The sequence below is a fragment of the Apostichopus japonicus genome, chromosome 15, assembly GCF_037975245.1.
Source record: "Apostichopus japonicus isolate 1M-3 chromosome 15, ASM3797524v1, whole genome shotgun sequence".
Classification (NCBI taxonomy): Eukaryota; Metazoa; Echinodermata; class Holothuroidea; order Aspidochirotida; family Stichopodidae; genus Apostichopus; species Apostichopus japonicus.
Window position 1 is genome coordinate 27,968,272 of NC_092575.1, and position 18,561 is coordinate 27,986,832.

The 18,561-nt window shown below is 37.1% G+C and overlaps 1 protein-coding gene across 1 annotated transcript; it reads right to left on the bottom strand.

Annotated features, from left to right (window-relative positions):
- Nucleotides 1–12,027: 12,027 nt before the first annotated feature.
- LOC139981425 (uncharacterized) lies at nt 12,028–17,430 on the bottom strand. Its single transcript, XM_071993796.1, has 7 exons — nt 17,426–17,430; nt 16,710–16,794; nt 15,771–15,945; nt 15,373–15,557; nt 14,519–14,675; nt 13,782–13,912; nt 12,028–12,881 (listed from the first exon to the last, which is right to left on the bottom strand). The coding sequence occupies exons 1-7, from the start codon at nt 17,428–17,430 to the stop codon at nt 12,573–12,575; spliced, it is 1,047 nt and encodes a 348-aa protein (XP_071849897.1). The 3' UTR covers nt 12,028–12,572.
- Nucleotides 17,431–18,561: the final 1,131 nt, after the last annotated feature.

Genomic DNA, 18,561 nt, shown 5'->3' on the forward strand with positions numbered 1-18,561 from the left:
CATGCACAACAGTGTTCTGGCACTAATTTTGGTTCACCTACAAACCTAATCTGAGGTGAATTCAAGGTTTCCTTCTTGTGATATATTTTTTACATACTTTTGACATATGGACCTCAGCTGAACCCAAATCACATGTGACTTCCACATAGAATACAGATAATAGACGTAGAAGCATCCCCTCTTGAGAAGCACCCCCTCTTTACAATTATTTTGGGACTTTGCGTCTGCTCATCCAAAATTACCTTTGCTAAAAACAATAGATCACATCTACATAATCATAGTGCATCAATATGTCAACAACGTTTCCAACAAAGTTTCACCATTTGGCCACTACTGACTAGAAGTGTACTCAAAATGATATACCAGCAAACCCTAATACAAGGATTGTGTAAGGTTTTGGACCCTTAATGATATTCAGATTTACCAGGATAGCCTACTTGTATTCAACGTGCTATACCCAGATACCAAATATGAGACGTGTACCAGCTTTCCTTTCCACATACTGGTTTACATGTGAAACGATAATAGACACACACCCTAGCATGACTAGGAAGGTTATGATTTCAAAAATTAAAAATACATACTTTCCAGATAGATAGAGATTTTATTAAACACAGTGACACGTTCAATACAGAAATTGGTACTACAACTACTAGCTATTGATTGGTACTACAACTACAAGCTATTGGTTCTAAAACTACTAAAATTACTGCTTACTGCATTAATCTTGCAGCCTTGCCGGCCCGAAACGAATTTAAAGTGCTGATTTGGCCTAGTGCTGAGTACCTACAGATTACAACGTTAGTGCTAATGTCGTTCTACTCTTCATCGGTGGGGATGCCATCTGTTACACATGTTACCATGTTGCGAACACAGCGCAGTAGTTACTGATGTACGATTGTGGAACATAAACAATAGTTACTGTACTAGCTATGAGTATCGGGTGAATAAACAGACAAGCCTATAGCACGGTTTTGTAAAGTTTTACATGATCAGCATATAACGTAACTACAACACTATTATGTAAAATTTGTCCAGCGATTTGTATATAGCACCCGTTCAGAAAGCGTTTTACACATGTTTTAGGTTAATTATTTATAGCAGCTTGATGCATCTTTTTTATTAAATCGATCACAACAGCACTGGCACATTTAAGAGAGAACAAGAAGGAATGACAACACAAATAATTCAGAATATTTGATGGATCCAACTTTTATTTCAACATCTAAGAAGGTATTCTGTGCATCTACAATCATGCATGAATAGTGAACCACACCCATGACATTATAATTTGTGTGTCCAGTTATGGATGACAGTTTGCATCAGATACATTAGGCGGCCGTATTCATATTAGTATCATACTTTCAAACGGTTGCAATTTTCAGCAATGTTAATCCCACTTTTACCTATAATAAAAAAACTGCAATAACAAAGACATAACCAAATATTAGAACAAAAACATGAAATTAAAGGTGCATGCTTACGAAATTTAAATGGTTTACCTTTTTTAGTTTCTGAGATGCATGTACAAAAGCATTTGGTCGACTGAGGCATTTTCACCTAACTCCCTCAACATGTAAAGATATTTGAAAGCTCCCAAAAATTAATATAATCAACTGTCTGATTTCAAAATTTGTCATGATACAGTTCTACCCGCAGCATTAGCTAAAATTATCATCCCATGAACGTGCCAAGAAACATAATCTTCTACGTCATGTGTGCTTTGCAACTTAAACATGCTGGTATTAGACCTTTGACATAAAAGATTGCAATGAAATATATATAATATATATTATATATAACCAAAAGAACAGTTTGTTTTTAGAAAAAATTAAATTTCTAGCAATCTTGTTAATCATCAGCTTCAGCCACAAGTATTCTGGAGTACACTGTGCCATATATCTATATAGTAACAACCATTACGGAAAATGATCAAGGTGTCGTGCTTTACATATATAAATATATATATACACACACATATATATATATATATATATATATATATATATATATATATATATATATATATATATATATATATATATATATATATATATAGTAGAAAAGATGAGGACAACATGTAATGCCTTTAATCCAACATAATATTTAGAATAGAATAACTAGACGCTACACAAATTTTAGGACACCCTGGTCCTTCGTTAGGCGTAAAAGGAGTGATTGAAATCACGATGGTCTACCGTAAGCCCCAGACTGCTCAAAGTGCTTAAACCCGGAAAGAAAAGCCATATCCCTATTGAGACCATGACAGTGTGAACGTACTTTAAGGATCAATTCGACTTCCTTCAAGTTTCTTTTATTATGGTCAGACAAATTACGCAGGATTATGGCAAACTTGAGACAGTCGATATTGTGTTGTGGAAGATTAAAATGAAAAAAATGAGAAACTTCATGAGATGAAAAACATAAGATATATTAATTTAAAACGTATCAATATTGATATGAAAAGTAGTAACTTCCAAGAATAATCATACACTCTGAGACATTTGTATATATAATAGTCTAGGATTGCAGGGAAAAGTCAAACATTGGAAAAACACTTTTCTTCTGATATTGTTACATGTTTTTAAGAGAAAGCCAAGAAAAAACAGGGTTAGCCGAAAGAATCAAAATTTTGCTGTGAAAACTTAAACTATTATGCACGATATTTACAATATAATGTTTCTAACGTGACTTGGTATGATAATTGAATAAATAAATATACCAACAATATATGCCAAGTGTCATCCGATGTGACGGGTCTGAAAATGTATTGACAAAAAACAACTCTTCCTGAAGTCAATTTAAAACAAGCCAATTTAAAACAAGCAACAACTTTAGATACACAGTGATTTGTTCATTCTTAGTTTAATATGAATTAGCATGTAAATCAATCAAAAGTAGTTGCGAAATGAAGGATATAATCTTTTTAACAGAAAATGGAAGATATACATCAAAGTGAATTTTGAGATGTGAAACACGTGGAATGCTAACTGTGACGACTGCTACACTGCAGTTACCTTGTGTCACAACTTCCGTGGGATAATACAATATGGCACCCTCTAGCGCCCCCTCTGTTGCGACCCCGGGTTTTTCCTTTGGCCTTCAAAGCCGATAAAAATAAAATTTTAGATAGATTCAGGGAAGTAAACTCAAAGGACCAAAAGACTACTGAGAGGTTTCTGAAAGTTAGCAAAAACGATATATTTACAATGATACGATCTCTACTGATTTGTACAAGGATTATTGGTACTAGAAATTTGGAATATTACAGACAGATTTTACAATATTATACGGCCGTTAAATTTTTAAAAGATTACTTAACTTATCTTACGCGGCGCGTGCCGGCTCTCGGTTCCTTTCGTAGCGGTTCTGACCTCCTTGCGTCACCAACAACGATGTCGGGATTCTCCCTCGTAGGCTGGTATCCCGTGACTTGGTCAGGAGCAAAACCGTTCCCCGCTGGTCCAATTCGACTCAACGTTTGTATCCCAAGGATGGCTTCCTCCTGGGTGAACTCCGAAAAACTCTGCCGAAGTCACGCCTGTCCCGGTTAAACGACGCACCAATATTATGAACAAACAGTCCACCGGTTCCTCTGTCCGTCCCCTCGATTAATCTTTTATCTCAGATGAATTTCTTTTCACAATAGATCGGAAAACTCTGAACTCCTCATCACCGAAAATATCTCTTCGTATATATAGCCGGGTTTAATCTCCCGAAAGTTCTTTTCCAGGAATCCTGACGGAAAAACATCGAGAATCATCCATGTCTCGAAGATACTACTGATAGTTCAACGTTCATTGGTCGACGATATCCGGTCACCTGCTAAAAATAACTTCCCGTATGTTCTGGAAATTTGTACTCGCTAATACCGAATAGCGCCATCATCTCTCGTAGCTTCCAGAAAAAACGCAAAAGTTGTCAGTCACGACGAGTGACCTACTTATCACCCTGACCAGCATATACTGAATACACGTACAATGAATAAAGTCGTTCGTGACACCTTGTCTTTGTTGGTAGCACGGTAAGCACGAAAATCTTGAATCTTGTTGCACTTACCATTACCAGTCCATGCAACTCATAAACAACTTTTTGAAAAAAATTCCCAGGCACCAACACATGCCCTTTGGTATTCCAGATTAAACACATATAATGATTTGTAGCACATCAATGGCCTTCATAAATGTCCTCTGTGGTAGGGCATGTCTCTCGATGATGACAAATAACTGATGAGGATGTAGTTTTTTTTCTCCAAGAAGTAACACATATGGCTGAGGCTTTTCTGAAATATTTTGCAAATTGAACTGCAAGATGGTGCTTTCCTAAGTAACCAAAAAAAAAATGAAGATAAATACATTCCCATCATAATAAGGCTTTGTAAAGCCTACATGATTCCTAGGCATTTATTTGCAGGTACCACTCACAAAAACGTGACATCTGCATCTGAAAATAATAAACGTTTAGTGATTCAAGTGGTAAGAAAAATGAATTCTAAAGCAAAGGCCTTCAACAGAGATACTCTCAAGCTGTTCTATTTTGTAATATCTCTCATAATAAGAAAAAGACCTATGGTACATTAAGCCCTGTCTATTAATTACTATGCATGATATATGCACCAAAAACAACAAGGACCATCTTTGGGTTAATGGTTATAATTATACCTACTATCAACTCAAACATAATTAGATTTCGTGTTTACATGCTAGTTTCAGAAAAAAAATCTTATTTGGCCCCGCCAATCATCAATATTTAATTAGCAAACCCAAAATGGCAGTGAAAACAAAGTAATCATGGACGAACGCTCCACACCAAATTTTAACTTAATGTCACGTATAGCTACTTGGAATTGCCTTTTTAATTTTTTTCACATGAAGCCCCCCCCCCCCCCAATTCCTATACAAGATATCTTCACTGAAAACAGCAAGCAGACATCTCACGCACAGGACATCATTGCATAGATTCTCTGAGCCTTTGGCAAAGAAACAAAGAAAGCTCAAGCGTTGGAGGTATGGAAAACAATGTTCTTCAACCATATAATTTTTCCTGAGGATTAAAAACGTTTATCTTAAATATCAGTACTTTTGAGAAATTTACTCTCTACCAGGATTTTATTAGTTGATAAATAGAGATAGATAGTTTACCCCTATGAGTCTCCCAGGAAACAAATGTGGCAACAAATGGATTGCAGCGTTGTTTTCCCCATCGAAAAAAAAACAAGTTTAAATAAAGCATCACCCTGTTTTGACATATGGTTATTGTTGAATATATGTACAAAAGTTTCCTAGATATCCACAGACGTACATTACTGTTATACCAACTAAATGAATTATTTAAGCAATCAAAAGGATAAAAATGAGACATCTAGTGTGCCAGTTGCACACAGCTACAGCTTACGCTAAAGTTAGGCCTAAAGTACAGGTAGGCATGGCCGCACTCAAATTTACATATATCTGGCTTGCTTCGGTTTTCAAAGTGATAAACATTCAGAACTCCTTGTAAACCCATGTGATGATAATGCAATCAACACTTTTCTTCACCCAGCATTATCAGCCACAACGGGCCTAGCCTTAGCATACCCTGTGCCGGATTTTTAGTGAGCCCTACAACGTAAAAAGGACTAGAAGGATACACTAAGTTAGGATTAGGCCTAACTGAATTTACGAATAGAATACACAAACTTACTCAGTAACAGTATAAATCCTGGGTCCGTCCTTGATTCTCTGACAATTATGAGTTGACTATGGCAAACAGCAGCTATCCTTTTATATAACTTGATGTATACATTTAACGTTAGGTCTACGTAACGCAAGTGAATCGAAATCAGTCGTCTATCCAAGTTAGTCGTGAGGTCTAGAAGCATTTCTCAGTATTGTCACGTTCACTTACAGAATAACTTAACTGACCTTCGAATTGTTCAATCAACTCTTCCAGGCCCAATCCTTTAACGTGATTTTCCATGCCATTGCAGCTCGAGTAGTCGCGAACTGTATGTGGCTTGCGCATGTATGGCCATGGAACGCTTTTGCAAAAGTTACTTGTAATCATGTAATATGACTAAGTGCATGGACTTTTGCCATAATTTTCGGCAATCCTCAATCGCAAGCATACGCATATTTTTCTTGAATGTTGTGTAATACTTACAAAATGCCATGTATTTTTTTACAACCCGTGATTAACATAACATTATTTCACATATTGTTTTCTGTGTGCAGTAGTTAGTTTAGACAGGCACATGTGATTTTTATTTAGAGACAAATGTTTACATTTCAGGGCATAATTACAATATACACGATTTTACATTATACATTCACGTTAATGGTGAAACTGGATTTTGAACGTCATATATCTAAGCTCTATTTATAACGGTATGAGTTTGATAAGAATATACAATAACTCAGTGGCGTAGCTAGGATTTTTTGAGTAGGGAGGCCATTGGGGGGGCTGTTCTTTCTTGTGGGGAGGGGGGCGGAGGTTACTATCCAAGCGGAGCGCCACCTTGGTTGGCGTGGAGTGTACAGAGAAAATTTGAGATTTCAGCACCCCAGATCGCAGAAGATGGCACCTGTGAGGCAAAATAGCAACCAAAAAGATGTGCAACTTTGGTGACAGAAATGCAAAAAAAGTTTTTTCTCTTTCATGCTGACTGGCCTTGCCAACTCAGCCAGACTTTTAACTTGAGGGAAGTTGGCATCATTTGTCGTTTCAATGTGTCAAGGCCTTTCTCCCAACTCAAACCCCTGTGGGCTACCGGTAAGTTTGCAGGATATGCCCACATGTGGACTTAAATAGCATTAGAGGAAGTGGGATGGAAGACTAACACGCATCGATGTTTCGGTAATGGTCCACATTGGTGGCTCGGTGCTAATTAGACCATTAATTGGGTCTCTTGAGGCAGCTGTCATCAGAATCTGGGTTTTTGTGCCAATCGATGACCGATAACATGTATTGGTATGTAAATTTCTTCTTCATATATCTAGCAACACTCTTAAAACAAATGAGTGAATTTCATTCCATTGGAGTGATCACTCGGCGCACTTCAAATTAAGAGTGAAATTTAACTCTATTGGAGTTAACTCTCACTCCTAATATGAGTGAATATAACTCTATTAGGAGTTAAGATTTACTCCAATGGAGTGGAAATTCACTCTTATACCGGAATGTGCTCAGTGATCACTCCCATGGAGTGAAATTCACCAATGTTTTTTATCAGCACAGTGCAGTGCATATCATCATAGACGTACGTACGTACGTACTACGTACGTTCGTATATCAGACGCACTCGATACCCACGATACGATACGGTCCTGGAGAAACAATTTCCACCCATCATTTTTTAAGGCGATACAGTAGTGAGTAGTGAACAGGCACAGCCGCATGTTTGCAGGAATTTCATTCCCAATATTTTATATCTCTACCAGTAGTGGAAAAACATGTTTCGACAGTTTTGGTGGCCATAAAAAATTGTTTTGTTGAATATTCAATGACATATCAGGGGCGGATGCAGTATTTGTGACAGGAGGGGGTCTGACTGGTCCGCCATCATCGGTTGGCGCGGAGCGTACAAGAAAATTTTTGGCTTTACAAACCCCCAGATGGCCGGAAACGGCACTTCCCGAGTATTCTAAGCTGTATGTACCTAGCCTGAAAATATAGATCTCATGTCTGCAATTTCTCAATTGATGAGAATAAAACAATCTATAAAATATGGTATTACATATCAGATGAGTTGAGATGATACAAAAATCATAATGCCTTTAGCCCCCAATCTCCTCCCGTTCCGTCATCACTGTTTGATGCAGGGCCGGATCCAGGATTCTGGAAGGGTGAGGGGTTTGCTCATGAAAAATTCGTTAGCGCATCCTAGCAGCCTACCGCTCTGTAACCTCACCGCCCAAGAAAATTCGAACACCACCTCAATTTTGAAACTTTTAGGACTAAAAATTGAGATTGTTGGGCATTTTTGGCACGTGTAGCACGCGTGCACACCATAGTTCATTTGACTGAAAAGACACACCTGGATGACTTGTGAGGATAACCGCCCTTCTGACGTCCTACATGTTTAAAATTGGCGTTTAATTTAATTATTTTTTCTTTCTCTTTTTAAAAAAAATCTTTTTTCTCTTTTTTCTTTCTTTTTTGGCCAAGAGCAGGGGGGTCCGTTGGTCAAATGTAGGTGCTGCACATGTTATGCAATAATCACATATGTTTAAGTTCGTCATTATCGGATCCAAATGTCCTCTTAAATTACTATTCTAGACATCCAGACGGTCCATGCCTCTACCAGTAACTTTCCTCACCGTCGAATTCAGTCCATGAATCGAATCACAACAGTTTTGATATGTTATTAATCAGGATCTGTTATGTTGTTGCTTGTATGTTGAAGAGCAGGCGTGGAAGTACATGTCGCGCAAAAATGGGGTAAATGGAGACAATATATACCTCTTCAGGCCTCCCAGGAGCAGCGTACGATTTTTTTTTACTACTGAGTGAAGAGGTTTGTTTACAAGTGACGAAAACTTCTGGCTCTGATAGCAAAAAATCTACATGGACATGATACGGAAAAATGATGGTGCCAAATTACTTTTGTGATTTAGTGTGTAAGTCAATGGGATTTTAATGGGCGTTTACAACCTAAAGGTTTTGACACTGCGCACATCAATTCACATGAAATGGGAGTAATGGCGCTATTTCAAAACTTGTCAGAGCAGTTCACTCTGAAACTTACAAAAGTGAGCGAGCAGACTTTTTTTTTTTTTTTAAATATCTACAAATTTGTGACAATACTTGTAACATTAACATGTAACTGTATACGCCTCAATACGACCAATAAATCCATGACGTTAGAATCACTAGGCTGCGTCAACCCTGCTTATAAAGATGTCTTAATTATCACTTAAATTTAATTTTCTCAGAAGCCATTTTGAAGTGAAATTTTTAGCTTTTGACTTTAGTGAAACTTCTAAATCGCTACGTTTTCAGTCTGCGTTGTTACTAATCAGCAATTATCTCCCTAATTTGATACAACACTAACCATCTCATGATAAGTCGATACAGGGAGGAAATACTGTACAAATCTTACAACCTTTTAATATATGATATGTAAGTTTACGGCTCTGGCGTGTCTGATTGACCGATGTGGGTGGCGCTTTACATATTGATCACTTTAAGATTTCGCCAATTAAGTCTGTCCCATGAAAATGATTCATTAAGTTTGCATCAAAATGTCAATATTTCAACATTTAGGAGCAAATTAATGAATTGCAGCAAATTTTGCATCTTAACTTTTCTCATAGATAAAAGTTAGGAACAGTTTATGTCGGTACGATTGCTTCGAAGCTTAGTGTAATCAGTATAAATCAGTATATAAGAGGGAATTACTAGAATAAGACAATAGTCCTAAATGGCTGGCGATGCACCTCTTCAACAACACAAATGATTCCTTTTTTATGGCGATGTAGGCCTATATTGGATTAGATCGTCTAGGCAAGGCTCATTAGTATGCATGATATGAGCTTAAATGTTCGGGAGACAAATAATGAAAACATGAAAACAGCTTAATAATCATCAGTAGCAAGCAATATTAATACAATGACAGTTAAAGAAATAAGAAATTATAACAAAACGAATAAGCTGCTAACTTTATTTGATCTCTTATTTTACATATAGCCTATTCGGTAATCAAAAAAATATATTGTAAGAACAGAAAGAAAAGATCAAGAAATAGTCAGTTTCGAAATCGAAATTTACAATTATCGAAAATCATCTACCGTGAAAAGGGAAAGAAAAAGAAAAAGCAAAGAAAAGCAAACTAAAACGGAACCGAAAACGAAAAAACGAAAAAAACGAAATATATATATATATATATATATATTTACCAAATTCATAAAATTTTTCCTAGTTGACTTATTAGTTTTGCATGAAAGTAATGTATATGGTAACTAATGCAAAGTGATATGATACGAATATCTTTAAATAATAATTTACCCAAAAACATGCGATAATAAATGATCTCGTTGCAATTGTTAAATTCAGATAATTTGGTAAATCACGCCAATTAACAAACTATATTTAAAACAGTGATATCTATCTTAAGTTTGATCAAATTGTTGATGCCATTCAATGTTAAAATCCTTTAAAATATATAATAATAACTAAGATTTATATTGCGCTATAATTATAAACAAAATAGTTGTCAAAAGCGCCATGCATATAAATACGAATAGAAAGAAAAGCAAAAATAATAATGCAACAATGAAATATAATTACAAATCAAATTAAAAAAATGTTTAGCATAGAGAGTTTTTAGTTTAGATTTGAAAAGTGATTTATTAGGTATACATTTTAAATGGTTTGGGAGGGAATTCCACAATTTGGGACCAGAAACTGACAAAGCACGGTTGGCATAAATAACCCCATTGGTCCTAGGTTCAAGGAGGGTAATACATTTTGACTGACGGGTGGCACGCTTGTATTGCTTTACTATTAGAAGTTCTGAAAGGTAGTTTGGAGATAAATGGTTATAAATACAATTGTGGATTAAAATAAGGACTTTGAAATGTAAACGCGTTTCAATTGGAAGCCAGTGTAATGCTTAAAGAAGAGGGGTAACATGTGTAAACTTAGTTTGCTTGAAGATAAGTTTGGCAGCCCAGTTTTGAATTTTTTGCAAACGAATTACCAGATTTTTCGGAAGGCCAATGAAAATAGAATTACAGAAATCAAGGCGGGATGTAACAAAAGCATGGATTAATTGCTCACTCATTTCTTGGGAGAGATATGGTCTGACTAACTATGGATATATCGTTAATTAGCTGGACCATAACTTTTAATGTATGAAGTTAGAGCCGAAACAGTTTTGGGTTTGCTGTTTACAAGTTCTATGTCACTGCTGATATGAAAAAGTATCAGGGTGACAAAATGTTGAGAATCGAATCAAATATTTACATGAAATTCTTTCATCACAGTTACTGAACAGATACTTCTGTGGAAACATCAAAGACGATGTCGTAGTTTAAATTAAATACAAACTAACTTTGTCTATACTTATCAATGGTAATTGGTACAATTATTAAAAATGATACGCAATGTTTTTTTTTTATACAGAAAACTGAGTATAAACTTAAACTAATATGTTCCATGGAAAAATGATCAGTCTTTCAGTTCATAAATATTCCTTCTAAAGAGTTATGTGTTCACAGAGAACAATCTTTTCTACACTCTAAAAACACTTGGGTTAAAATTGACCCAAATTGGGTCACTTTTTGACCCAAATGAAAGTCAGGAGGGAACCTAACACATTTGGGTCAAACTGACCCAGAAAATTAGGTCAGAATAAGTGACCCAATTTATGGGTTGTAAATTTGACCCAGAAATATTGGTAAATATTGACCCCGGCAAGGGTTATGATGGAAATCAACCACATTTGGGTCAGCTTGACTCTTATAGGAAAAAATACATAAATACAAAAGGCTTCATTTGACAATGCAATTTATTGATGTAACTCCTTCAAAGAAAGTGAACTGCTGAAAAACTGCTAAAAACTAATGTAAAATTGCAACAAAACTGAATGTTTCATTAATATGGTACCATAGCACAAGATCTAAAGGAAGGAATTGTTTGAAGCATTACCAATTAATCAAAAATGTTTTTTACCCCAGTGCAATTTTTACATAAACAATTTCAACATTTTATTAGACTTGTATGGATAAAATACAATTTGCTGAATGAATGAACGAACACTTTCTAGCTAGACATGTGTGTGTCTTCATAATGATATTTATCAGCTAGAGCATAGACTAGCTCGCATGGGGAAGTATTTGCCTTACTTACGATGTAATAACAAAAGAAGAAAATGACAACCAAAACATGGTTGCCAATTTTTAAAAGATGGGGTGCTGGATGGTCAGTCTTGAAAATGTTCACTAAATTAGGCCTCGTAAAGAAGATTCCCCTCCCCCCCCCCCTTTTTAACACTTATCCATGGATTTCATTAAACGGCGGCAAGCCTTTAAGTAATGAGTCCATATATTATGTGTAATATTTATACTGCTGTTGTACATAACCCAGCACGGGTAAATATTATATATGTAAATATGTGTAGAATGGATACACATATTTCTGTATTCCAAGAGCCGTTCAATTGAAAATAGTCCAAGCAATTTATTTAGAGCAGATAACTGGGACTGGGACAATCCATATAATTTGCTTCTAAAATTTCATGACAGCAAAATATTTGTGAGCTGCAACTTTGGAACTGGAATTTATGAGATGAAAACAAATATGATCATACAGGCTGAAAACGTTTTGCCAATTCTTCTTAGAATACAAGCATATCTTTGCTTTGTATATGAGGCAAGTATGCCTTGGTCCCATAAACGTGATTCAACTAACAGTTGAGATTTCAACTAAAATCACACAACTTCAGATGATAATAAAGATTGCTCGGCATTGAACAAAATTGTGTCCAAATTCTTTCAACTGTCATGTAAAAAGGAGTTGTAATGGACAGTTGAATCGATCGCCAAGTTAATTCTAGTGTTGCACTGTGCGAATAGGTCTGAAAATTTTCAGCCCTACTTCCTTCCGACTTTCAAATATGTCTTCAATGACACAACTGAAGATGACATTTTCCCAGGTAAGTTGTATACAACAGTCTGGAGGAACTGCCAGGTGTTGTATGATTGCCATTGATAATTCATATCAAAAACATGAAAACATTTAAAACATAAATCAATGGCATTAAGCAGCGACTCCTGTGGAATGGCTTCTCTCTCTATGATTATGTACGTTTGTTCCGGGCTAACCCTGCTGCTTCCAATAGCTAGAACGAATGGTTGCTTTTGTTTCACCCCTTCAAGGTAGTGTGGAATATTGGTTCCAATCTGAAATGAAAAAGAAAAGGTTATGGAAGCAAACTTCTTAGATTTATTCAAATGCTGCCTTCCATATAGAAAGGATCATATATTGCAGTACTCCCCAGAAGGCAGGTTGATAGAAGCAATCTTTGTTTTGATTAAGGATGTGCAGTATTTAGCATTTCACAACTTCAGTGATGAATAGTGCCACAATTTCATAGTGGGTTTTAGAGGTGCCAGGTAGGAATTGTCGGGTCTCTGTAAGTTATTTTGAGGCTCATCTAGGAACCCTTGACAATTGATTATGGATGAACACAGTGTTCAGAAGTTAACAAGACACTTATACTATCACACCATACTGCCTGGAATACCACAATGTCCTATCCAATCGGTGTGAATTAGATTGTACACTCTTCTACTGCACATTCAACATATTCTGCATTCACATTTATATGTATTCATATATCATGTGTATACTGGAATGAAGAAATCATTGTTACAACTCTACCTGTAATAAATTTGGTTAAGGGTTTGTACAATGCAACCTGGTGCAGTGGTAGTGGGTTATGGTTCCACAATTTCTGGGGCTGGTGAGGTTCTTCAGGCATTTGATTGGCACAGCTGCAGAGCATTAGTGACCGATGCTTTGATAGTCCCCTTCCACCATTCCCCTTGGGAAAGTGGCTGAATGCATCGTTCATGTCTTTCAGATGGGAACATAAAATGGTGGTTCTAGGAGCAGGGTAGGATTGTATCTGATGAATGTCTTGTCTCACCAATCGATGTACACTGCTCGCGAAGAGAAGGCAAGCTCTTTGCCTGTTTCATCCATAATTTTATCGTCTGTCAATTTTCCTAGATGAACCTGTAACCGACGATGATCTTATAAAAGGAATTTTTCTACTTCAAATTTAGCTTTCAGCTCACCTTTTGCAAATCTACAAATGAAGTGAGGGCATCTTCAATTGTAGCCCGTTTTCCTTTGCCCTTTATCTTCTGTGACCCAACAGGTAGAATGCATGGAATACACTGCAGTGCAATGTTGCATACTTCATCATCTGTAAAGAGGAAAAATAAGAACCTTGGGGAAAGATTCACAGACTTAACACTCATGAAGGCACTGATTATGCCCGTGTTATAAGGTAACACATTTGTGGGAATATATGATGATATATCAGTTAAAAAATGTCTTTCAGTGGAACAATATGCATTATATAGTGTGGATAGGATCTCTGACGGCTCTACAAATCCACCAATTTCTCAACAGCATCTCTGATTGTGATCCAAAGTTGGGTGGATGCCAGGCCAATGAATGTTCGTCGATGAAGCAATACAATATTACCAGAATTCTGATGCGAGAATAGAAAACATTTGTAGCTTATAACAAATCCGATGTCATCTATGTTGACTGTGCAGGGTTGTGCCCATGCCAGACCATTGTGTACTGAAATATGGCAATCAGGCATAATACTTGACACTATTCTGTTGCCTGACCACCTTAATCCCCTGACTGACTCCCTCCTCCAAATACACACCATTTTCATTATTTCCCCTGACTGAGGTGAAGCTCAACTGGGGGCCAATTGAAACATCACTGGCAGTGCCACATGAAAACAGTTCACATGCATTTTACCTGGGTTAATAAGTTATTGCAACTTAGTTACCTGATAGTTGACTGCTGTCTTGAACAATCCCCAGGTGTCGAGACCAATCATTTTGCTTGTCAGCATAATGCAGTAGGTTCCTAGCGACTGCAGGTGTCCATAACAGGAACAATTTGTCCCCACACTTTGGCTTGATGACTTCAAAGTCCAGATTAATCTGAAAAAGGATGAAATATGTGACAAGTCTGCACAGAAAGCATTTTTTTGTACCCAGACTTGGACTGTGAACAGAGCTGCAAAATAGTCTTGGAGGACCATCCAACCAAACTGATGTAGATGTCCCATATCCTGGCACTGAGGTGAATTCTTTTTGCTGGCTACTGCTACAGAGCATAAGACCATATCATCTCAGATGTTTTGTTTAACTAGAGATACAGGAGTAACGTGATGCTCTTGAAAATGCAACTGAGAGTACATATCCCACAAAGCATACCAAATATTTGTTTGCATCGATTTGAACAAAATCTTCCATTTTGCTAAAGCAAACTATGAACAAAAAAATGAAATTATACAGCAGGTATTATGCCTTTTTTTATTTTTGCGTTGTGCTTATAATTCTGCCCTTCCTGAGAACAAAAACAGTAAACCATTGAGTTAACTGATCCCTTTTTTGTTTTTACACTTCATCGTACCATTAGCTCACCGACAAAGTTGGATGTATTCCCAGAGGGGGTGTCTTTCGAGTATTGACAGAGGCCATTTATTCTTGCCCTATCCTTGATCTGAAGGTACGAGCAGATTTCCTCGCTGATTTCTTGTCTCACACATGAGAAGACCTACAAATGAAATTTGCCTGCTTATTACCCTAAGCTTGCCACATCACAGAATAAAACAACTATCTAAATAAAACCCACCAGTCCTGAAGTGTCCAGTAGTCTAGGATATTTCGCAAAGATGGCGACGCCCTCTGGATTTTCTCTAATCCACATGAGCCTGGACTTCGCTGTTTTTTGGTGGTATTCTCTGACTTTACCCAGAGGTTCTTTATTGTGTTTCATCCACTGTACCATCGCCTCAATGGCAGCAGGTTCGATGTCATCTGGAAAAGTTAACAATAATTGCCCTATGAAGAATGGATATACCAAGGAATCATGACAAAGATATTGTTCTAAATGTGAATTCTGAAAATCTGCACATTACAAAGGAGATGAAAAGGTATGCCAGGAATGAACATCCTATGCATGATATGTAATTTCTTCTTACTCTTGTTAACATTTCAAATGTTAACTTAAAAAAAAACACATAAAAATACCTTCATCACTCTCCAGACTACTGACTGATGAAGCTGTGGAGTCAGAGTTTGTTTTGTTGGCCTTCCGAATGCTCACATGATTCTTCTTTGCTGTTCTCTTCCTCACATTCCTGAGTCTTTCTTCCAAATAACCTGTAGCTGCATGCTGTCCAATGCTAGAAGTGTACCAAGCTTCCTGTGAAAACAACCAATGAAGGTAAAATGTTTTGCCTAAGGACACATGGTCAGAACTCAAACTCCCGATCCTAAAACTACTCAGCAGTTATGAATAATGAGCACCTAGCTATATGCTCATAACAGAAAGTCAATGTAAATGATGATTTCGCCCCGATTCATTTTGGTTTGAGGCAGACTGTATCGTGACCGGACACCTCCCCCGGACAGTGGGGAATGCCCGGGGGGGGGGAATTGTCCGGGTGGGGAATTGATGCGGGGTGAGATGTCCTAGAACCGAATGTAATCCCATCCATACGACCTGACACATCTATAATCAATGTTCTCTAGCTTCCAGCAAACAAATCATGAAACCAAATTGAACATTCAACTGAGAACTCACCAATCACATCAGAGCTGAAATTATTTAGTGAAAATAAAATGACAGTATTTTTTAATGAGCCAAGTTGAGGGGGCACATTCCTCCTCATCTCAAATGCATATGATCACATGGGCCGGGAGAGAACAATCTCCATGTTTCTCAGAGTAAATCAATTCATTTCTTGATGTTCCCAGTTTATGCCAAATATATATTTGTCAAAGCTATTTCATTGACCCACTGACTTAAAACGAAGGGTTTTCTGTATATGGTATATAGGCTACTTGGATAACATGTTGACAATTAAAAAGAATGGTAGTATCCAACTGGCAACAGCCATCCTTCTACATTTTAAAAACGTAATCCAAAAAAAGAAGTGATCTAACATGACAAAAATTGATACTAACATAACCATCTCCATCTTCTCCCTTCAGTTTGGGAAACTCATTTACAATGGATCTTGCAAGAGCCTCTTTTACATGGGATGTGGGCCTGAAATATAAACAATTTTGTGTAAAATAATGAGTTGCTAAATAAAAGTAAACATTGTGAAAACTAAAAATGTTTGTTCACCACTGGTCACCACTAATTCTCAAAGACATAGAATTCAAATCACCTATGCTATGAACAAATAAGATCTGTTAGGCCTACTTATTTTCAACCATAATATATGCAAAACGGGCTGTTTTTTTTCACATCTTGACCAAAAAGACCTAACATTCTAGGCTAGGCCTAAATGTTAATTTTGTATGAAAATTCAAAATTTTCATTGCCAAGAAATTTTTAAATGAAATTGTTGTAAATTTATTCCAAGTTCTGCCTCTTGTTTGGTCTTCTTTGTCTTTTTTTTGGTAGGCCTAGGCCTAGTCTGATAAGCTATGTTAGTAAACTTACTGCTTAATCAGATGTAACATTAGGCCTAGGCTACAGTAGGTCTAGGCTAGGCAAAGCTATTTTTGTTATTTAGGCCTAGGCCTACAGTAACCCTAAAATTCTGGTAAAAACGCTGATGTTTTTTTTTGGTCACTGGGGCTTGTTCCATAACTAGGCCTAACGTTAGGCCTATAACACTATGCGCAGTAGTGCCTAGCCTAGGCCTAACATTAGGCTACTGTAGGCCTACGACATTACGCATATTCCAAATGTTTCACACTTCAGTAGCTGCCCTGTGTGTACAAAAAAACCCACTCCATTAGCATGTCTAAATCTAGCCGTCATGCTCATGATCGCTGACCCTCATGATCGCAAATAGGCCTCGCCTAGGGGCCTAGGCCTCATCATATTTACTTACCAAACTTGGCACAACATTGCTTAGGCCTAGGCCCTAGGCTACTTATGCATTGTCAACAATGCTTACTTATGCAGTTGTGCATCGTCATATTTATTTTAAATATACAGTTCAATTAGGATTGTGGATTTATCTATCAGATACTAGAGGTTCCGTACATGTATACATCATCTCAATCTCAACTGCAATAGTGTACTCTTTACAGGCCTAGCCTATGTTATGGCTTAGCGTTAGGCTATAGGCTAGTACGACTACGAATTAGTCACCGACTTAGCCATACGTTAAGTCTTCGTATGCTACTTCAGCATTTCTTGAAATTTAATTACATATTAAAAAAGATATTTGCACATGATACCATACCTTGAAATGAATTAGCCCATTCCATCAAGCCCCATTCTTCTAATTTATCTTTCACGAACGAATCCATTTGTGCTTCTGATCATGTTCGCTCTGTCAGCAAACTTGTTCTACAGCCAATTTGTCTATGGCGCGCGCGCAGGGCCAATATGATCGGACGGTCAATGTGTGTTCGTTGATTGGCTGATCTGACATGGTGCACTCATATTCCTATAATGTTGACCAATCATAGTCCAATATTATTTTGACTCGTTGATGAAAGTCAGTTTCGGACTTAGCATTAGGTCAGCTTAGTGTATGGTACAACCCAAATTGGGTTATAAGACCATCGACCCTGCGTTTGGGTCATGAATATGACCCAGGTGTTTTAAGAGTGTATAAAACGCTCTATTGTTGGTGAATGGTGACTCCTTCTTACCGTGAATGTTCATTCCGACTATACTACGTTAATATCCGCAAATATCACACGCACGTACGCACACGCACGCACACACGCACACACCCACACAGCAAAGCTAATACAAACGATTTGAGTAGTTCTTTTCCGCCAAACTTAGATGTACAGCATGTATCGATAGTACATTAGAGAGAAGAACATTACCTTACAATATGTC